At 39.5% G+C, this 24,092-nt stretch overlaps 1 protein-coding gene across 2 annotated transcripts in view; it reads left to right on the top strand.

Moving 5' to 3' along the window:
- bsna (bassoon presynaptic cytomatrix protein a) overlaps positions 1-24,092 on the top strand; it is a 150,664-nt gene that overhangs the window by 16,320 nt on the left and 110,252 nt on the right. For both annotated transcript variants that reach the window (XM_027288988.1, XM_027288991.1), the window contains exon 2: positions 15,164-15,770. In XM_027288988.1, coding sequence (XP_027144789.1) covers positions 15,164-15,770 — 607 coding nt within the window. The remainder of the gene's footprint in view (positions 1-15,163; positions 15,771-24,092) is intronic.

Here is a 24,092-nt window from a genome sequence, read left to right on the forward strand (position 1 = left end):
TGCATTAAACCCAACACATGATCGATGTTTCACCACAGCCTTTAACCAACGAGTTTGATTACAAGTGAAATCAGCTCAGTGCTAGATTGTTCTTTTCCAGCTGTGAGCCTCTTGGCTAGTAATCTGATAAAATCAAATCAGCAGTGAATATTTCACGGCCACAACCTAAAGCCTAATGGCACCATTTTCCGGCTGGCACCAGTGTTTCCCATCTGTTTCTGTGAAGCAAGGTTTTTTTTTTTTCTAATTTAATCCACCAGCCTGTTAGGACTGTACTGCAGCCATATAGGCAACTAACACCGGAAAAACACTTCATTAGAATCATTTAGAGGAAAAAATAATAGATGATCTGTGTTACTAATTTTACTGCAGACATCCAGTTAACAAGGCACATACCGCTAATGTTATGCAATCAAATACAGCAATACAGATAAACACTGAAAAGATGGAGTCTAAACATTTTTTGCACAAGAAACAAACAACTTAATTATGACAAATTAAAAATACAAAAAAACAAAAACTCCATCTCTGACTCAGACTGCAGCTCCATGCATATGGAGATATGTTTGAAGACGAATTTGCAATTCATCTTCACTGGCAATGTTTCGTTGTGGTGTAGTGTAGAACAACAAAAATGTATACAGAGGAGAGGTCAGGGTAGGCTGCTGGGTATAGAATGTAACAATGTCACTGACTTCAAAAATATGGAGACTACAGTTCATGTCTCATCTTGTGCTTCAAGTCACTGACTTTTTCCATTCTTAACAAAGTGGTTTAAGTTGCCTAAATAAAACATTAAAAACCATGTGACTAAATCATCTCAACTCAAGGTCCCTGATTCACTTCCCTCCGAGCTCAGTTCTCATGCGTGACAGCGTGAATGTCTTCCTTGATCTTTCTCCAGTCGTCCACTCACTCTTGGTTCAATGATTTTCACAGATGCCCAGTTCAAAAGGGTAACTGGTTTTATTCTGGTGTTTACAGACAGTTGATGTACCTTTAAAGGACCAGTTATGACATCTTAGATAGAGTGATAGTGTTGAAAGCTCAGAAAAAGCTAAGCGCATCTTTAACTGGATTATTCCCACATAATTATCCCAAGGTACACCTGGCTATGCTGAAAAAATATAATCTGGGTGGCAACACAATTTCTCTTCTTGCAAGCTTTAAAGGGGCTCTCATGGAGTTCTTGAAAACAAGCATTTTACTTTTACATTAGAGTTTCCTACCAAAATGCACCATTTGTATCCATGAGGCTTGAAAAATGAAATTTATTTTGTCATAAGGATTGCCCAAATCACAATTTCAAATAGTGTAGTGTTTACATTAATGTTTGCTAGCTTGTATTCTTATTCCTCCCTGCCTAAGTGTCAGTCACTGGACCTGTATGTTTGTATTTCAGTGTTGAGAAAGTAACAGAGCTCATACTCATTGGAGTTAATTGAACACTTTCGGATTTGTGAGCCCAGTACTGTCTTCACTGAAAACTCAACAGATGACACTAAGAAGTTTGGGGGTTATTTGTGCAGCCTGTTTCATCTTGTAAGCTGTATACACGACCTGTTGTAGCACGCTGCGTCAGTATTTACTCATCATGTCTTGTCAGTTTTCAACACGTCATCACACAGTTATTATTCTGGCGATTTCAGATTTGCACACTCACAGTAGACAAGAAACAGAGATATAGACACAGTAAACAGGAAAACCCACAAGGCCAAATCATGGTAAAGATGCATAATTAGGAACACGGCGATAGAGATAAAGATGATGAAGATTGTGGAGAAATTATTCTCTTTTATTTTTTGTAGCAATCTGTGTCAGGAAATAGAAAGTGTTGAGTGAGGTAGTCTCTATTTATATCCCTCTGTCCCATTTGCTGCCCATTCTGAGTCTCAGCAGCACAAATTAATCCTTTTATTACACACGCAGCATGAAATAGCCTGCTGGTGCTGCTAGTGGAGCAATGATGGCTGCTTGAGGGGATAATATTCAGAAATGAACAGGGAAGAATTAGACAGATATGTATGTTTGTCAGATGAAAAGAAAAAAACAAAATCCGGAAAAGTAGACCTTACAAAGTATTATCAAAACCACCTGATGGTGTACATGATGTTAATCTGAGAGCAGTGAAAATGTGATGGGGCTGGATTACCATAGAAACAGCCAACTTGGCAAGCATCCAAATTACTACATTGAAAATGAATGAACTCCAGTTATGAAATTACATTAGTAATTATGAACTATTTCAGAATTAATTAGTAGGAAATACACCAAATACTTCAATATGAGAAATGAATGAATGTCTGAACATTTTAAATTTCCTTTCAGCATTTTAGAAATAGAGTGGAACATAGCTACACCTTAGTTTATGTTCTAATGTCAGCAGTCACTGAAGATCATAGATAAATTGATCCCTGATGAGAAATTCAAGGGTTACAGCTGCAGTTTCTCTAGTCTAAGTCTAAGAAAAGAAAGAACATATAGCTCTCTGTTTAAAAAATACAAAAGAGAATGGGGCGGTCAGTAGTGGGTTGTGCGGCCGCCCCGTGCGTAGAAGCCACAGTCCTTGCCGCAGCCGGCACCGGCTCGAATCCCGGATCGGACGGCCCCTCACTACGTGTCATTCCCCTCTCTCTGCCCCCTGCTTCCTGTCTATCTTCAGCTATCCTATCATTAAAGGCATAAAGGCCAAATATATATATATAATGCTGTACTGTAACTTCAATAAAAATGTGCATTGTTCATTCATTGCAAGTTATCTGTTACATGTCCATTATTCAGTATCAGTATATTTGAGTCACAGTATCCATTTCAGCGTGAAAAGTTATACTAAGTGGATCTTTTATAAGACAGAAAAACGCAACAGAACAAAATAAAAACAAAAACAACTACTGTAGTAGAAGTACTACCGGCCGTTAGCCTGGCACTGGCATGGTACCATCTTGAATCATAAACTAATGTCTCATCTTGACTTTAACAACTGTTGGATGCATTGCCACGAAATGTGGATCCCCCTCAGGATGAATCATAGTAATGTTGGTGAGAACTCATAATGAAAAGATGGTGAAAACGCTAAACATTATACATGCTAAACATCACATTAACATTGTCATTCAACTCAAAAATCTTCCTCAAAAATAGTATGTTATATTAGTTATGGCCTGAAAATGAAAACAGGCATTCCTGATTTTGGCCTGATCCATTGAAGCTCACAGTCGATCAGACTTTATCGGCAAAGTACATTCCATTAATATCTCCTTGATGGGCTATTTTTTCTTCCTCGTTTATTAAAAATGTACATTGTAAGATATCATGCTTCACTCAGAGTACCTTCTACTATTACTGTCAGTGCTGAGTAAAAAGTCACAGGATGGGACAAATGTCTTGGGGGATAAAACTAACCGCTAATATCGGAGATAGTGGGCACTGGTTATATTGCAAACACACACACACACACACACACACACACACACACACACACACACACAGAGTTATCAGTGGTCAGTCCTTCCCTGGGGGGGATAGTATTTCATATGAGGTGCTGCCCAGAGCCCAGAGAAAATATGGACTTTTGGAATGAAAACTACATATGATTCTAGCCCTCTAAATTAGTTTGTCATTGTGTTTCTTGTTAATATTGTAGTTTTTAAAACCAATGTTAATGCTAAAGCAATATTTGAGTTACTTAAAGTTAGATATAAATCTGGTAATTTCTGTATAAAAAAAAAATGCATCAGTACTAACTTGTGACCTTCAGTGGTGTGAAATAGCTGCAGAGATCATCAAACTGAAATTGTCAAATTACTCATTACTCAATTGTTTAGCCTCTCTCTAATCACACTCAAATGACCCACATCACATTTTACTCACATTCATCTATACATTTTTGCATGGAATTAATTTTTTGTTTTGATTTAAAACTTTTCTGTTAATGTTCAGTTTTTAAAAACATGTACATGTATCTGTGAATATATATTTGGCACAAAGTTTCTCCTAAAGTTTAGTTGTAGTGTTATTAACGCTGTCCTAACGTTAATAAGGCTTAGGTTTTAATTGATATGCTGCTCTTGTTGTTGTTTGTGTATGTCCACAAGAGAAAATGGACCTCGAGATAAACACACTGAACACATTTTGACTTCAATCTGTCTTTTTAATGAGACCTTCACTGATCTTCCACGCAGGTGCATCTCTGATTTTGCAAGTTGAAAATATGTTGTTCTTGCTCTTTGCTCACTTACCCACAACACAATGCTGCCTTTGTTTTTGTTGATCCCCTCGTGGGCCTGTTGGTTGACTTAATGAGAGTAATTATGAAATGACTCTTATTAAAGCTAAACAAGCCGCTCTGTAAACAAAGATCATAGATGAGGAGAGGAAAGGAGAGGAGAGGAGAGGAGAGGAGACATATGCGCTCATAATAGAGATCTCATCTTTAAATATTGTTCTCATGTTTTGATGTTTAGTGGTTTTGTCCTACGTCAAACTGAGCTGTGGAGTTCAGTGGAAAGGAAAGTAGTTTGTTTGAGTGTTAAAGTCTTTTGTAAAGATAACAGATTTTTTTTTTTTTATGTTTTATAGTTCAAGAAAAAAATGCTTTCTTTTGGTTGGATATTTTATCTTGAACTGATGTGATGTATTTCCTAGGCATTAAACCAGTAACCAGCACCAGCACCAAAAAAACCCAATTTATACTCCTTGTTCCTGTTCAGTGTTCTTTTATTAAATGCCAAACATCAGTACATTCTTTTTGGGTGTTTTTATATCAGTGGTGCTCTTTTCTCTCCCTGTAAAATGTTACAGTTAACCCACCCATATATATATATTATATATATATATATCTATATCTATATATATATATTATATATATATATATATAAAGCCGCTCTAGCAGATTCATTGTCGAAAGGGTGTTTGGATTTAATTAAGCAAAAGGGTTTACATATTCAAAAGCATGTGGTTGAGTTCTCCTTTATTAATTTCTCTGTAATCCTCCTGATCTAACAACATAGATGAGGGATGTGTGGGTGGAGGCCAACAGTCCTACACTGACTGAATAAAAAAGGATGGCATACACATGAGCTACAGGTTTCTGCAGAGCTGTTTTGAAGCCCAGAATGTGGTGGCTTTTGTTGGTTGTCCTGTCTCTTCCGTCTCCTCATCTATAACTTGGCAAAGATGTGGATCATGAGTGACCCGAATGACGCCTGGGTGCTCAAACAAGCCATCTGTAATGACACCCACCAGTCAGTCAAGTGGCCACACTTAATTATGCATAACTTTAATCCTTAATATAATTTGAACAGGTAAATTAAATAAAAATTTTGACTTGGACCTGGGAAATTAGCTTTAGAGACCAAAACACTTTTTGACAATGTTTGATATGTACAGCTTCATTTTCACGTTACATGATACACCTTATATCATTTAGACAGATGTGTGTAAGAGACGAACATCTGTCCTTCCATTTTGATATTTGAAGTTTTCAAATATTCTCTTTACGTTGCTGTTCACTGCGTTCATCACTCCATACTGTGTTGTTTATAGGTTGAATCAGTCCATTAAACATTAGTAAATTTAAACATTGATGAGGCTTTAGATTGGTAGATATTCCTTCCTTATGTTGTAGAGTCAGATTGAATTCAGTGAGCAGGTACAGCATGAGGGCAAACACCTTAAAATGGATTTCAATTTGTGTGTCTGTGTGTGTTTGTGTCTGCAGACATACATATGTATAAATTTGCGGATAGAGGGAAAGGGAGGGTGAAGGATCTTTTTCCAAGTGTGGGGCAGCATGCTAAGCAGGGTAATTCCTCTCTAAGACATTCCCTCTCCTCTCTCTCTCTCTCTCTCTCTCTCTCTCTCTCTCTCTCTCTCTCCCCTACATTGCACTGCTTTTCCCTTTGATCATTTTCACTCCAGCCTCCATTTATCAGAATTTGGCTTCTTTCATTTCAGTGTCTGAGCCGATTGAGGCAGCGCCTGTAGTCAGTCAGCCAGCTAGGTACTGAGGCAGCCAGTAAGGTAGTGAGGCAGCTATTCATTCGCTCAGACAGGCAGCCAGTCAGTAAGGCATCAAAGTGTGTGCTGTAAATAATCTGTCGGTTATTTAAACCAGTCAGCCAACAGGTTAACCAGTCATAGGCTTAGGATGCCATCTTAGCCATCCACCATCTTTGAGTCCAGCGATATTTTAGTACAAAAACATCAAGTACCTCTGGTGTATGCTGTGTGTGAAATAATGAGCCTCTTTGTTTAGGCTAATCACATCACAGACTCTGGATGAAAGCAGATTAATACTGCTATCCTCATCTGTCCCTGTGTGGTGGCAAAATGCTGGATAGTTTACTGCCAGCTATTCAGTGTATTTCTTCATGTTTCAGCGAGGCAGGCAGAACTAGCTCCAAGCCTTTCCACTAGTAACCAGCTTAACTGTCAGGTGACTGGCTGATCAGTTCAAATTTCTCTGTCAGCCATTAAACTAGTTAGCCAACTGAAACAATTAATCCTAACTAAGCAAGTCAGCCACACGCAAGGTGCCAAGATAATCTTTCAATCAGCAGTCATTCTGCCGGCCAGTACATCAGCCAGTAAACCGGCCATTCAGACAGTAAACAGCCAGTCAAGATCAGCTAAGCCTGGATAGTCATTTAGGCAGCTAGTTAGACAGTTAGTCAGAGAGACAGTAAGCCAACAAGTAATTCTGTCAGACAGTTAGTCAGTCAGACAGACATCATTTTGAAAATCCAATTTTCTTTTCTTGGACTTGATTTGACTGGGAGGAGAGTTGATGAGGCATTATACATCTCAATCAGTCTGCTGCTGCTGCTGCTGGTGTGTGTGTGTGTGTGTGTGTGTGTGTGTGTGTGTGTGTAGTGTAGGGTGTGAGTGAGAGAGACAGAGATATTAGTGTAAATTTGTATATAGACCTACTGTATATGATTGCAAGCTCTAGGCATAAGTGCAAGCATCTGTGTGTGTATATATAGATCTGTGTGTGTGTGTGTGTGTGTGTGTGTGTGTGTGTGTGTGTGTGTGTGTATAGATGTGTGTGTTTTCATGGTTCATAATGAACAGTTGGTTATGCACTGGCGCGTTGATGACATCTCTAACTGCTCCAAACACTGTGAGCCTGTTCTCACACAGAGAGGTAAACGTATGCAGGTGTGTGTGTGGGTGGGTGGGTGTGTGTGTGTAAGCGGGGGGGTTACTGTCATTTTATCACACTGTTCACGTGGTATAGCACATCTGCTGCACACAGATTTAGAACTGGCGAGACAAGAGCCAGAACACATACACAAACAGTGTACACACTCTGCATGTACATAGATGCATATATTAATAAAAGTGAAACACAAACACCTGGGTCTGTGTCCTGCATATCAAAACACACACACTCATACAGACATACACAACATTTAGATGACAGAACAGAAGTTGTCATTTATAGCAGCCATCTGCTGAAAATGCATCAGAAGGTTACCAAGATATCGGCTAAAGACATAAATAGAGAGAGAAGTACATAAGACATCTGGCTGACAGAGTATCACTGCTGTAGAATACAGTAAGAGTGCATGTGTGTGTGTGTACACATGCCTGAGCGTAGACAGGCACCTGGGTATTGTAGAATACAGTTAAGTGTTTTAAGTGCTGGTCTCCAGCCTCTGCAGCTGTAAATCAAACAGCAACCATCACGCACTTGGTGTGATGGGCCTATGCTGCGTCGCACTGAATGTAATTTGAATGAGAAATGTTATAGCCGTGGTGGCGCTGAAGACATCTTCCCCTCTTGCAAAGCCACTTTAGTCAGGGTAGGCATCAGTTTTTATGGGGAGAAGGGAAGATATCAGCCTCGTAGGATGTGTGTCTTTTTAAAGGGTCAGTGTTTGTTGTCTTTACTCAGCACGGTGTTGGATCATTACAAAGTGATCTGCAGCAAGGCCTCTTACACCGCACTGTCTGCACTACCATCAGTACATACATTGTACATGGGCATTAGTGCAGGGTATTAAGAGGGAGGCCTCTAAGTCTGTGTTGATGTGAGTATTATAATGGCACAGCTCACAGATTACATAACAAAGTTTTATCCACGTGTTCGCATACTGTAATCATGAATTGCACAAAACTCCAGCAGGTTGATTTTACTTTATTTTCGTTGAACTGCTGATTACAACTTTGCGTCTCTAATGTCGTATCACTAATGTGAAGTCTCTGATGGATGCTATCGTCCAAAGCTCCATGATACGAAAGCTTTAACAAGTTATAAACAGAATTTACGATCCATGTGCTGAGATGTTTCATATATCATTAAAAAAAAGTCTGTAACAGCACCTTGTGTTTTTTCAGCATTATTTAATATGCTTAAATGAATTTGGATCTTCGTCTCTTTCGTCTCTCTTTTTCCATTTAATGACAAATTCCTTCCGCACCACAGCTTTATCACCAGCAACTGTAAAAGAAGGGATTATGTACTTTTGAGCACGAGTGTGTGGAACAGACACAGCTGTTATATAACGCAAGATGAATCAAACGGCAAAGTGACATGCGTGAGACCACAGTGCCACTGAACGATTTATTATTGTTGGTGTTCTGTTATTTCTGTCTTGTATTGTCTACCAGGAAAACCTAGCTGCATTTACAGTGGTATTAAACACATCAGCTAGAAATAAGATGATAGGAGTGCATTGTCACTGTCTAATAGATCTCATGTCACAAACTGTACCACAGAGGGCTAAGAAAATACAGGTTTTTACTCATTACTTCCACTTTGTTGCTGTAAATCCAGTTTGATCAACATCCTCTGAATGATCTTCTCTTCCTCTCTCTTTTGAATGTATGGAAAAACATGTGTATACTTTTTCTGTCCTTTCACACAGAAAATAGCCTGCTGAGCTGCCCACTCACTCCTTAAAACAGTGAAAGTCACTAGTGGGAAAATGTGTGCGTGGTCATGTGGGCATATTTTCTTTGTCAACTTCCCTGATTTCCCTGATTTATTTCTCATTCGAAATCTATGCATGTATGTGCTTATATGTATGTGCATACATTGCCTCTACTTGCACATGCATTCAGTACATGTTTGGATGTACCCGATAGACCTGGTGCCCATAGTAACAACCATTAGCAGGGTGTGCATGTGTTGTGTTGAATCATCTGTTAGAGGGGCGAGGAGGAGAAAACAAGAGCATCTGCTGCCAAGTATATTTGCTCAGTGGCCCAGGTGAAACCAATAAACAGTGATGATGTCACATGTTTTGTTTTTACCTGATATGCCTATGAGATGCAGCATTGCATCAACAAGGGGATGAAAGAGAGGTGAGAGCAGTCTGAGTGAGCCAGAGATATGATTCAGAAAGTGACCTACTGATGCACTTGACTCCGCAGTGGGAAGGTCAGTGGAAGAGACTCAGTCCTGCAAACAGATTAAAGCAGGAAGGGAAGAGCATACTGAACGTTAGAAACTCTAGAAACTCTTGTTAGCAGCAGCTGATACTACTATTCCATGTCAAAATGGCTGCTGTGAAAAAAGGTCAAGTGTGTCTCCTCCTCACTCCTTCCTTTCTCTATAGCGATGTTATTCTCTGTCCTAGCCTGTCCTTAGGCACTAATGCAACTTGTTACCGTATCTGTTACTTTGCCAAAGCTCAACCTGTCAAAAACTAGCAGACTCAGCCCTCTACTGATAGCTACCTAGTCTGCTCACAGTCCAACACCATGAATGTCATGTGCAGGAATGGATTAAAAATTATAAAAAAACAAAACATTTTTCTATTCAGATTAATGAGCTAACCTGTGCTGACTCTCATGAACAGAGAGATAGGTAACGTAGAAAGAGGAAAAGAGGGAACAGAAGGAGATGAAGAGAGGACAGGAAATAATGGGAGGTGAGGTGGAGAGAAGAGGAGGCAGACGGAAGTAAATGGGCCGTACAAAAGCAATTCTGTCAACAGCCCTGAGTGGGAAGAAATTGAGGCAGAGGAGGACTATATGAGGAGGAGGAAAAAGATGTTTAGTTTGGCTCGACCAAATAACCTAAATAGACTTGTTTTGCTCCTGGTCTAAGGAATGTACCCAGGTAGAAGGAACAAGATCAGGTCAAATCCTCCCCAAACCTCTGTTTGCTCTGGAAGAGGAGGATACTAAAGCTAATCAATAAAAAGTGAAGGACCTTCTCTGGGGATTTTCTGGGATTGCAAGTGAAAAATCAGGTAGCGGGCTTCCTTCTTCATTCTCACTGCATAAATTGATAACCATATTTTAAAAACCTGTTCATTGGTCAACCCATTAGCTACAGTGTTGCGCTTCATGTTCATAAATATTATGAGCGTTATCTCATTTAAATCATTTAGATGCCTACAAGTTGAGGTTGCCCAGCAGCAAAACTATAAATATATCCATAATGTCTGTCATTTGTCAAGAATATAGTAAAATCTAAACTATTACATTTGTAAAAATCTGTGTAGATGAAAATGTGGTTCTTAAATGAGTGCATGCAAGAATGACCCTGTCTACAATAGCTGTACTTTATCTTTTAAACTCCAGTCTAATCACAAATCTAACCATGGATGTTGAACTAAGCTTGACAAGGTCTGATGAGTCAGAGAAATCCCAAAATGGCTGGCATAACAAAAAGAGGCTTCACATTGGTGAAGAATTACAGACTGAATATGCAAACACAACCATGAGACTGAATCAGTTTAAGACGGTTCATTGCAAACACCAGGGAGAGCATTCAGGTGAGAAGGCGATCCAGAGGCAGGGACGTCCGGGTGGTGCAAGGCTGGTGGTGGCAGGAGTCCAAGAGTGAAGGGAGGATGGCAGACAGAGTTTTACTGAGATAGTCCAAAGGTCAAAAATCACATAGTTCAAAGGAACAACGTTGGCCATAGCCTTTATTACCACTATGATGACAGAACAAAATAGCAGCGTCTGTGTGGAAGAGCTGGCCTTTTATACTGCAGTAGATTGTCAATAGGGAACAGGTGGTGAGACAAACAGGCAGGTGAGAGGATAATTCGAGGCCACGCCCAGCGACACACACACACACACACACACACACACACACACACACAACAGAGGCAGACAAAATAGACACAAACACAAGGAGAGGGAAGAAACGAGTGGAAAAATACTGGTAACGGAGGCAAACAGCACTTCTTCTTTAAAACTCCAGTGTCTTATTGTGGAGACCTGGCTAAGACAACGCAACATCCTCTGCCCATTTGTCTCTCTTCCTCCCGTCTCTATTCATCGGTCCCTGTCTTTGTCACTTTGTATGATTGGCAGACAAGCTTTATCCTGCTCTCCCACAACCAGAGAGTAAATTGAGGGTTATAATGGGAGTGGGTGAAATCACTTTGACTGAACAAGCATGTGTATTGGGTCATTAAAGGCTGGATGCGACAGTGATAAATGTCCCCAGTGCAATGCAGAGGCGAAGTATGTAAACACATGGAGAGAAGGACTGTTCCTATTATTTGGCTTGTCACCTACATCAGCCTCAGTTTCTCACAGCAATTAGTGATGGTGTCCTCCTGAAAATGAACGAGTATCACCAGCTCTCTCATTGGTACGTGTCTTTTTCTTGTCTCCCATTCCCTATATATATTTTTTACTTTCCTTTTTTCTATTTTTCTAAAAATAGAAAAAATATAAATCAACAGGAACAACTACAATAAAAAAGAAGAAGCACCCGCAGATAATGTTGATAATGTTTCAATAACGCATTTGAGCCACATAAGATAGTCACTTAAGTATTTGTCACAGGTTTGACAAAATGGTGGCCAAAATGGCTCTTAAGAAACCGCTGTTCATTATTTATACTGCCAGTAGTGGCAATAGTGGTCGCTATATCAACACAACGGCCAACTGAAAGCAGGTATTGGTAGTCGAATACAAACTGAATAATTTCTGGCAAAATGTAGAACCAGTTTTTCTACAAGTGCACTGCTCATGTCTGCTTCTTCCTCCTTTCCCATCATCAGTTTGGCTGCCAGCTTTAAGTCTCTCATCATTTCTTCTTCACTGTCTCCACCAGGTGAATCAGGGAAGCTTTGAGGATTTTGTTGAGTCACCCCATTCTCCTTCAAACACACACATACACACACACACCACACAAATCACATTTGCAGCTATGCACACTCGTACAACTCCCGCACTGCTGTGTGTGTTGTAGTGTGTGTCTTTGATTCATCTTCCCCTCCGTGTACTGTACATTTGATGGAAGTGTAGTCTATTATTTGTGAGAGTGTACACACAAACAGATAAACCAGTACTTTTTGTTTTTGTCGTAGACATCACTCTGGCCCTACAAAGCCAGCTGTTAGCCTTTACTCGATCCACTTCAAATCAGTGTCAGCACTAAAAGAATTTCAATACTGCAAGATTCTTTTTATTTTTTTTGTCGCTGCCATTTCAGTAACCGCAAGAGCATTTCCTGGACCGATAGCCTCGGTAGCCTATAAGAAAGACAAACAGGGTCGCCTAAGGTTCACTTCCCTTCCGAGAGCGGAAATAAAAATGTCGAAAGAAGATGAAGTCTAACAGAGGACAAAAGAAAACATCGGGGGAGTGAGAAAGATAACAGAGGGTGAGAGACAAGAGGTAATAAAGAGAGCAGTGGTTGTGCAAGGAAAGGAGGATGTGATGGAGAAAAAAAGGAAAGTTTGAAGAGAAAAAGACAAATAAAACGGAGAAAGAAAAGGAGAAAAAGTCAGACACAGAGAGGGAGATTTTGTCACGGCTAGACTGTCCACAAAAAAAAAAAAAAAAAAACTTTCATTGGAAGGAGTAGCAGACTGGAACATTGTGACACTGGAGCTCAGTAAATCAACATTTCCAATTTCGGTGCGCTATAACCATTTAAAGTTGGTAACACACCAAGACTCATTCATTCAATGACAGCAAAGGCACACCATTGTGTGACACAAGTTTTTCTTAGAAATCCAAACAAAGAAACAACAAGTCAGCTGTCAAAGGAATGATGGTTTCCTTCTTCTTTTACTTTCAAAGATTAAAAACAGAATACAGAAGTAGGTTGTCTTTCATCTGATTATAGCCATCATGTTTTATTTTATGTTTCAAGATGTGCAGGTAGCTTGGCAGCACAGCCAAATGCCTTACCTGGATAGAGGCGGCAATGTTAACTCTCAGTCGCAGAGAGGATGGAGATGTGTATTACTGGGCTGGTTTCATTTGAGCTTGCAGATTGAAAGTAAAATAGTTTCAGCGTATGCTTTGGGGAAAAGCTTTGCTCATTATTATGCATTGATTCAGTTTCTTTTAAATGTGTACCGTTGTGTGTTTTGAAAGTTCGATTCTGTCATGCATAAATATTTGCTGAAAAAAAAATTCAGAGTATTCCCAACAGAAAAAGTCACAGGATGCAGCAACAGGTTTTATACGTTACAACACGACCACGTTGTGTTTGTCACACTATTCTATCAAGAAGAGTCATGTTGAGTTTTTATCACCCGTGTACAAAGAACTGAAAAACAACTTTGAAGAATATTTCATTGTCAACTTCTTCTAATAATTTCGCTTCCTCAGGCAGAGTTTTGAACTGATTTGCTTCCCCTCAGGTGTGTGTGTGTGTGTGTGTGTGTGTGTGTGTGTGTGTGTGTGTGTCGTCTGCCTGAAGTATGCGCTGAATGAATGTTGCATGCATGTGTGTTATTTTCTGCCTGAGGTGTATGAGTGCATGTCGCCTTTGACAAATGGTAGAGAGGTGTACGTGTGTGTATGTGGTCCATCTTGCCGCAGCCTGTTATGTTCCACTTTAATTTGTTGATGCCTGTGGATGTTTCGGAGGTCCTTCCACGGCTTTCAGCAGCCACCAATGAATGAACCAGTAATTATTTTTGCTGCCTCTTTTTTTTATTTTTTCTATGTTGTTGTTTCTGTGTCTCTTTCTCTGGCAGCGAGAAGAAAATTGAATTTGTTAGACGACACAATTACCAGGTTGAAATCTTCTGTAGTGCTCTTGTATTTAATAATGCATTAAATAAAATGATATGATATTTTTTCCATTAAATACTGGGGTGGCATCAACCAAAGCTGCTTATTATATTTACTCTGCCCCAGCAGCACAAAAAATAATAAATACTATTCATGCTATAAAATAAAACTGTTCTCAGGTCAGAGAGAATTCATTAGTTTGTCAATCTGTCTGTAAATGAAACATTTTGATTCAAAGAGACAGAAAACATGTTGCAGCCAAGCTGTCCGTTCTCTCACACTACATATTTTACAACAATAATACTCATTCTTAGACATTTTTGAAACACTGAGTGTTGCAGTAGTAGACATCAATATCCTTCTCATTTTTATCTGGCAAGGTAGCTAGTCAACATTGGCACAAAGCTAATGTTTATTATTATATTAGTTGACTCAAGATGATTTATATTTCAACAGAAAATCCTGTAACCTGGTCTTGGACATACTGTTGATGGCTACATACTTGAAGTCTGCGTCCTCACCAGTTGATGATCCATGTAGACATGGAAATAATGAAACAGCATTGTTCTCGTACTGTGGTGTAGAGTAATTTAGTCTCAGTGTTGCAGGACAGAGTCACTAACATTAGCTTACAGTGGATATGATTACACTGATATGGCAGCCCACAAGGCAGACTCACTCAGGGGGGAAATATTGCACAGTGGTTGTGCTAGTCGTAGCATGAAATCACAAGTAACACTGGGTTACTGTAGGTCAGTCAGTAAGCTTTTTTGCTGAACCTGCTAACGTTTACATTTTTGCTCTGGTATTTTCAAAATCAAACTCCTTATATATGAAGTATTGCTTTGCTACAATGAAATTCAGAACTTGACAGGCCTGCCGTGCTTTGTTGCAGTATCTAATCTGTGATAACAATAGCTGTTCAGGGGAGGGATTTAGCAAACACTGAAATCATTACCAAAACATTCAGTGAGTTACTCTTGAACAATGTGAACAATGTTTATCAGAACTACTTTGTACAACAGAAACAGTCCACAGTCAAACTGCTTCATTGTTATTTTTAAAGTAATTAGAAATTAATTAAATTATTTTTTGGGTGAATGAACTTTTAATTGTGATTTTTAATGCCATTTTATAGACTTTACTGGCAAATGGAAAGCTGTTATCTGACACTGATCTCCTTTTCTTTTGCTTTGTCCCACTCTTCTAGGGGTCCAATGGGTCAGATGGGTAGCCCCAAGTCTGGCATGCAACAAGGAGGCCATGGAGGAGGAATGGGAGGTATAGGAGGAGGTGGAATGGGAGGAATCGGAGGAGGAGGCATGGGAGGAGGAATGGGTGGAGGTGGAATAGGAGCAGGAATGGGCACTGGTGGAGGAATAGGGTCTAGAGCTAGTGAGCCCTACCGCCTAGCCACTCATGAGAGTCCAGTTTCCCCCCGACATATGCAGTCAAGCCAGGGTTCTGGCATGGGGCAGGGCCCAGGGTCTGGGTATGGGATGGCTCACGGTTCTGCTGGCTCAGGCATGGGAGGCCAAAGCCCTGGTCAACATGCCTCCCGTCGAAACCTGCAAGTCGACTTCAGTGGCTCCAGGACAGGCCGTTCTCCGTCTGTGTCTCCTGACCGCGGCGTGACACCCACATCACCCTACTCTGTGCCGCAGATCGCACCAATGCCGAGCAGCAAACTGTGCCCAGTGTGCACCACCACAGAGCTGTCCAACCCACCGGCCGTACCCAACTACAACACCTGCACCCAGTGTAAGGCCACTGTCTGTAACCAGTGCGGATTCAACCCCAACCCGCACCTCACTGAGGTAGGTCAGGTTTGACAAGGAGATGTATGTATGAGTGTGTTTATGTGTGTATATGGAGGATGTTTTTTTTTTCTTTCTCATGTCTGTCCTTATTTTGTAAATTTGTGCAACAGAAGAGAGATTGTTGTAGTTTTCTGGCTGCATAAATGGCAAAAATCGAATATTGCTGATTTATAGTGAGGGACTGAGCGTTTGTGTATGCATATAATTTAATCCTGTAGGCGGACAGAAGTCACTGTTGATTAATGTCTCAGGTTTAGATGATAAACAACAGGAAGCACACAACTAAAGTTTAAGTCTGGAAACTGATCCAGCAGAGACAGACAGGATAAAGATTTTGTCTGGCCTGTCGTTGGAGTCAGAGAGGGGAGAGAGAGAGAGAGAGAGAGAGAGAGAGAGAGAGATGTTTTCTCTTTGGCAGTAGCTCCTGTAGTTTTTCGTGCCAATAATGCACGTTTGACTTGAATGAGATTAAATTGAATTGAGTGAATGAAGTGGATGAGCCAGTGTAGAGAAAGTGGTGGAAGAAGTGAGAGAGAGATGATTTGGGATAAGAGATAAATGAGGTCCGGAGAGAGAGAGAGAGAGAGAGACAAAGAGATAAAACAGTAAGTACGTAATCAAACAGTAAAATACTTAAAACAGCAAGATTTAACTTTGTGTTTGTCATTTCAAATGATATAATTGAAGAAATAGAAAATGCATGACTGAGCAAAGGACTGACAGCATGAAGTTCTAAAAGTGTGTGTGTGCATGTGTGTGTGTGTGTGCGTGTGTGTGCGACTTTGTACTGTAGGCCATTCTGCATTTTTATGATAGACAGTGAGTGTTAGGGCTCAGTAAGTGGCAGTAATTCCTTCCTGAGGCGCTGAGAGAATCTCCATTAATGTGCCGAGGCAAGACACATGGGTCGTGACAGTGTGTTTGTGTTTGTGTGTGTGAGTTCATTTAACTCAGGTGTGATGTGAAAACAGAAAGCCAAACTCTGCGGTAAACCAGAAAAGAGAAGCAAAGAAACAAAAGACAGATTAATGCGACTGGAAAGTTATTGACAGATGAACGAAGGGGGGGGGCGAAAAAAGGAGAGAGGAGGTTAAGAGGCTGTTTTTGCCTTTGGTGACTGGTTCAAATCATCAGCTCGGTGTCAGCGTCTGGTGACAGATATAAAAATGTCAGCCTCCGTGGGCAGACAGACACACAAGCACGAGGCTACGTCTGATACATCAGCCATCCTGGCACCCATTGATTCCCACTGATGTCAGGTCCAGAGGCATATCATTGGCAGACAGCACGATAAACACTCTGCTGGATTAAACAAACAACTGCGGTTGTGTTGTTGTGTCTAGTGTTATTGTTCACCCTGATGGTCCTTGCTAATAAATTAGCATCCAATGCTGAGCAATAGTAAATGACTAATAGCATTAATAATAACAATAATAAAAAAATCTTTTTTTGTATTTAAAATTATAGTGTTATTTATATTATTATAAATCAGTTTCTCTTTAAGACATATTTAAACTTTTTATTCAATAAATAAAAAAATAAAAATTCCATTCCTGCTTGTCCTTATCGAGATCATGCTGACATTGGGTGAGAGACGGGGTACAACTCACCAGTTCATCACAGGACTGACTCACATTCCCCACGCTGACACAGGGAGACCGTGCACACAGAAAGGCCCCAGCTGACTGGAGTTTAACCTGGAACCTTCTCGCTGTGAGGCTAACTAGGGGGGCTGTTAGGTACATTATTCAGAATTTTCCTCTCACATACACATATGAAACCATGAAAATATGACAACCTCTCAGGTTCTTAAGGTTTTCAGCATATTACTTTAGTGCAAATGTGTGTGAGGCAAGTGATGCTTTAGTATCTTTCAAATGAACAAGTGTGATAGTCACACTGTATGATGGAATGTTATTTCCATCTTAAGGTTTAGTGCTTTTAAATGTCTTTACTGTACTACCTTCGATATAATATAGGTTGCCCTCTTCAGATATTTTATGCAATGTTACCATCAAGTGACTGATTTCGGTTCTGCTTTCCTGAAAACATCAACAGTGGGTTTTTATGTAAACATACAGAGTGATACTTAGTAATTCTTCGCACAGCATGTCATGAAGGTTTTATTGAATGTTATCCGCCTACTGTATTTACAGTAAGACAACTTCTGTCTGTCTCATGTGGGATCATCTTTAAGACACGGGTTTGATCTCTGCTCAGGTACACATGCTTGTACACGTGTTTGTTTGTGAGTGCGAGAGAGTGCAAGAGACAGAGTGAGTACTACAGGTTAATTAATAATGCTGGATAATGCTAATGGAGTGGAAGGAGTGGAGGAGCTGATAAGCCTCTGACTTAAGGATTTGGTGCATGAACACTCAAGAGACTATCACAAGTATAGATTTGTACACACCCACACACAACACACATATAGTCACCCCCACTTGGCTCAACATAATTCATGCAAGAAGCTGGTGCAATAAATTGTGATGTTAATTAATTGAAGGAACCCGCAGGGATTTCCTGTAGAGCAAAATGGAAAACACAACATGAAATGGAACACAAAAGCATCAGATCCAACCATCACCTTGGTTACAACAAATCTTTTATCTGAGGAATAAAACACAAATTACTCTTCAAGTTTGAAGCACTTGCAACTGTACATAACACACAAAGTTTGGCTTCCTCCATCTTGTACAGCCTAATGCAAAGGTCCTGTAACTGTTTGTGTTACTATGAATTATGGATTAGCTCCCTGTTCCTATTAGTATTCACTATCTTCTCCATTATTGTCCTTGCTAATCAATGATAATCTAATAAACAGTCCCACCCCGCAAACCTCGTTACTCCACGCTGCAGCTCACAACATTAAGGTGACGAAGCCCTGTGGCCCTGCTGTATGTGATTACTACACATTAGCATGTCGGGAATGCTTATTAATTTCACTGACTTTGCAATAATATGAAAACAAACAGTATATGTAATTAAATAATAATGCTACAGAGTTCCATAATTCAAATATTGTCAAGTTTAATGGATTTCATTTTACTTACGAAGACAATTCAAAATACTGTGTGAATGTGCTTGATGTACACGACATTCCCTGAGCTGAAATATTTACACTTACCAATTTTTAAATGTCACAAACTGTCCTTGCATACAGTAAATATTTGTGAGCAAAAAACCCCTGAAAAAGACAACCCTTTCCTAAGCTGTGTGTGGCAGTTCTCAAGCCTTGTTGTGTCTGCAGCTATGGATTAATACTTAAACTGAACATTATCCATTATTATCACAGCTAATCAATGCACTGTGTGTCCTGGTAATCTAATAAGCAGCGCCAGACTCCATATCTGTCGTACTACGCTCTGATTCCATTTGCATCAGATAACATTTAGCAGACTTAGCTAGACAAGCCAGAGAGATCATATTGTATTAACAGGTCAGGTATGTTTCATTATGACTGTTTATAAGGACAAAGCTTCATGCAGTCCTCCTATGTCTTCTTCATGTTAAAACAACGCTGACTTGATTTAAGGAAAAAACACTTTGAGAGGTAGAAGATGGGAAGAAAAAAATCTAACAAGGAACATGAGCCATTTTGTTGCCTAAAATCTTTCAAATTTCCCCTTTACAGCTGTGTGTTGAGGGTCGACCGCCCTGTACTGTGTAGTGTTACAGATTAATACTTAAACTGAGCTTCCTCTATCATTATCGTAATCAATGTACTCTCTGTCCTGGTAATCTAATAAGCACCGCCAGCATCCATATCTTGTTACGTCCTGACGCCTTTTGCTTGAGATAACATTTAGAAGACAGAGCCAGGAGAGTGACACCAATTATCAGGCCAAAGAGGAGGATCAGAGAGAGATTAGAGCTGATATATCTGATTCAGGAGGGGTGGCATTTAGAAAAATGGCTTTCATGATATTAATTGACCTTCGTGAACTAATGATGGGTAATTTGATTTGAAAAATGTGTATTTCAGTAGATTATGGTATAATATCAGGCTGAAAGATACAACATTATCGATTTTAGTGTTTGATCACTACATATCCTCAAATAGACAATGCATCCGAAATGCATCATGGCTCTATCAGCAGTTATAAATGTCGTTTAGTACAGACTCAAATATAAGCTAATGTTACTGACTTTGGCGATCCCTGATGTTTCCCTAGTGCAACCAGCAGGTCAAAGCCGACATTACAGCCTCACAGAACTGCTAGCTTCGATTTAGGCTCCCTATTTACTGTGCGCCGTATGTGAGAGTTGTCTTTAGTCGAGATCACTGGTTTGATTTCAAAGTGTTGATCAAAAGAAAAATACTCTCACTTAAAAGATTATTTCCATCATCATTATAGAGCACATTAGCAGGTAAAATACTTTTATTTTCGAGACTAGAATCATCTGTTTTGAAATGTCTACTGCAAAATTACAGGTAGCCTTCTTCTTTCTTAAATGGATAAACCGCGCTTTTAAATGAGGCAGATGAACACCTTTTTATTTGATGTTTTTGTGTGTGATGTGTGCTGGAGTTGTCAGTTTAGCACCTTAAAAGGAGAAACCCTGAGTGTTGCAGCTCTTATGAATATGGATGAGGGATATTAACACCCACACATCATGTATTTGCAACTCATTTTTATGAGTTATTCAATCCCTGAAAAAGTACACCTGGGAAAGATGCTGAAACCCCTCTCTGTGGCAGCTCATAGCTGAATACATGAAAACTATTTGTAGGGTTGCAGGTTGTTGTCACCTTTTCCAGATGTTCTGGAACATCTACAATTTCAACAATCAACCATGGCTTTTTAATGTGTTAGTTGTTCAATAATACCATCCTATCTACAGTCATCCTCACAGCTGGAGATTGAACCTCATTTCTAGATGCCAGATCTGCTTTGAAATAGTCTGAACACTTCCCAAAAGTGGGAATAACCCCTTTATAACTAGCAGTTCTGTGAGGCTGTAATGCAAATCACCATATGTGTTGCAAATTCGATGGGGGCATTGATGCTATAAATGACAGCCACATGCCCCAAACTTCAATATTCTTTCAGTTCCCAATGGCCCACACACTAAATTTCAAGCCACTGGACCATAGGGTATATGATTGGCACTATTTGGCACTGCCTGGCTCAATGCTGGCACTATTTAGATGTTAGCAATCTTAAGATGACCCCTTGTTTCTAAGTTGTATATTCCTATTCCTGTAAAATGTATACTTTAAAAAAAAAAACAGTCTGAGTCACTACTCCTACTACTAGTATTTTGAGGTGTATTTTGTCTATAATTGTGCCATTTTGAGGCTGGCACTGCTTTTAATTTGTTGATCTTAGTTTTAGTGGGCGAAGTCCTGGATACCATTGAAGGCAGAAACTGATCCTTGATTCCAATATGAATAGATAAATATCCTTCTTTGCTATAGAAGTATTTAAAATCTTGAAGGTCAACAGGCCTTATTATATATTATATAATTAGCTTACAACAATAAAACATAACATTATATATAGACTATAAACTATAATCTATAATGTATAAACTGTTTTGAGTGTGTTCACCTCTTGAGATTGGACTGAACATAAGATTATTTCTGCCTCCAGAGCAGCTCAGAAAAAGACATTGTTTTAGGAGTAAAACCAATCGATTGAACTTGGTTTGAAATTGTACTGTAAGCCATTTATTGCTATAGCAAAGAATGGGAGCAATGTAGAACCTCTACTTAGCATTTCGAAAATTTAATTAGCTCCAATCATGAACTGCAACTTAGGTACTTCAGAGTGAGGTTCACTGAGTTTGGAGCCTTAATAACAAACAAAAAAATATTTTATGCAGCTGCTGATTGTGTAAACACATGGGGTGTATTGTCTGGAGACATTTAGTTTAATTTAATGTCAATATAATACCACAACAATTCTTTTTTATGATATTATTACAAAGTATAAATATGTTTTTCTCTAAAAGATCCATTTGATGAAAGACATCTATGTGCTCCTAATTTTGTCTACACCCATCTCATCTTGCTGTACAAGAAAAGTACAAAGCACAATTATGCACTGCTTTTCCTCTGTCAGTGTGTTGAAGTCACATGATTAGCATCAACTGAGATTCAACTGCTTTCAGTTTAAGAGATGGAAAATACATTAGCAGCCTGTGGTCATGCAAATTGATCGATCACAGAGTTTATACTTCTCTTTTGTTCTTTGTTTTTTTTCGTGAGCAAAGCTACAGAGGAACATGCATAAGTGTGAACCTTGATGCCAATATGTTGATAAAAGTGACTTCATAAGCCATTAGTGAGAGGAATATAATGCATGCAGTTTTGTCAAGGCTTTTATCCAAAGTGCCTTGAGTGGGCGGCCCGGTGGAAATGGAAACTTTAACTCACAAACAAACAACAAAGTTCCCAGTAACAATGCTGATATTAGAGAGGAAATAAGTGTAAATGATTCTTGAATTTAGTATGGTGTTATGGTAATCTTTTCTACTGTTTACGGTGGCGACTCAAATTTATTTGCTCATTCCTTCCTCATTAAAAAAACATAGAAGAACTAATTTAAGCTATATTTTATTTTGCCTCCTTTGACAATAATTTAAACTGCAAATATAAATGTTCCATGATGAAAGTGGTAAAATAGACATTTGTAAATGTATATAAAAGTGGAGTGACTTGAGATACAGTGTCTGTGCATTGCACGGTGACTCCCTGAAGGCCTACATATGTTTATAGGCCGATGCACCTGTTTAACTCCCCAGGAAATGACCTTGTGTGTGAGGTTTGCAGTTCATGCTGATGAACAAAAACAACAGAAGGAAAAGAAAAATAGTCTCTGTAGCCGCTGTTGTTGACACAGACTCAGCTACCTGCATCCATCTCTCTATTGTCTCTCAGTCATTTGTCATCTAAGCTTTTTGGCAGCACGTCTTCCTCCCTGTAGCCTGTTTCTTGTTCAACAGACTGCGTGCTAATTTTAGACTCAGCATGCACTTAGGGCTGCTAATAGAAATATGTATATGTGTGTGTGTGTGTGTATGCGTGTGTGCGTGCATGTGTGCTGGATTAATTAGTTTCCGGAGAAATCTGCAGATTGTGCGTTTCTGTTCCCTCCTCTCAAATCTTAGCACCTGCCTGTCACAAACTCTATTTATGTGAGCGTGACTTCGTTGTGTTCAGAAATCACCCACACACGCACGCACCCACAGTGTTTTCCTGTGGCTGCAGATTAACACTGTTAACACACGACTGTTTTAACATTTTATCAGAACAGATAGCCAGTAATATGTTGTTCCTGCATGCAGTACACATGATTTATGATATTCTTTACTTAGCACTTAGTATCACAAAGACAATGGTACGATAATATCATTTAATTTAGTTATTTACCCATGTATTTACAGACATGAACCACCAATGCTATCCCTACTTGCTTCTGGTACAAAGAACTGAAGAAATGAGGCAGACGCTTAGGCACAAAAAAACAGCTTAGTTAGGTTCAGGGAAACATTATGGTTTGGGTTAAAATTACTACTTTGTTAAGGTTAGGGGACCTTTATTCTCATAATTATAACAATAATCACCTATTTAATATTAAGGAACCTGGTCTCCCCGTGTTCGGATTTGGTTGTTCTATGATTACATCATCTGATTTCGTCCTCCAGACACACAAGAGTCAAACCTAGAGGGATTTGAAACAACTGATGCTCTTGTTTTTCTTTGAGAACAGTCTCTTTTTCAAGGCCACAATCTTCCCCTAACCTTAACCAGGTACTTTGAGTGCCTAAATCTCATCATAAAATGTTTCTCCCCAGTTAATGATACTTTAAAGATATTTTGTCAAATCAAAACCAGGTCCCACAGTTTAATCTCTCACTTTTTGTTCTGCACAGTGACTCCTATGAACTATGGGTGAATAAGTAAGAAAGAGAAAGAGAAAAAAGGTTTTACAATGTGAGAACAGATTGAGAGACACTGACAGAGACAGTCACAGCGGGAGAAAGAAAACAAAACAAATCAGGAGAAGGAAGAGGAAAAATCAGGAGAACAACGTTTAGAAAAAAAAAGACAGAGGTGAGGCAGGTACATGGATATTGAGAGATTTATGATGATATCACGAGGACATAAGTGCGTGTTATCACCTCTGCTGAGATCTGGTATGGAGAACATTCCAGCCCATTTCGCTTTTGAGCTATTGCATCACGGCCAATTAAACCTCACCACACACACACACACACACACACACAGGTCAATTTACTATCTTTTTGGATCTATCAACCACATCTCAGTCTTCATTTGTGAAAAGAACTGAGATGTCATCACGTCTCATG

Source organism: Larimichthys crocea, chromosome XV (assembly GCF_000972845.2).
Source record: "Larimichthys crocea isolate SSNF chromosome XV, L_crocea_2.0, whole genome shotgun sequence".
Taxonomy (NCBI): domain Eukaryota; kingdom Metazoa; phylum Chordata; class Actinopteri; family Sciaenidae; genus Larimichthys; species Larimichthys crocea.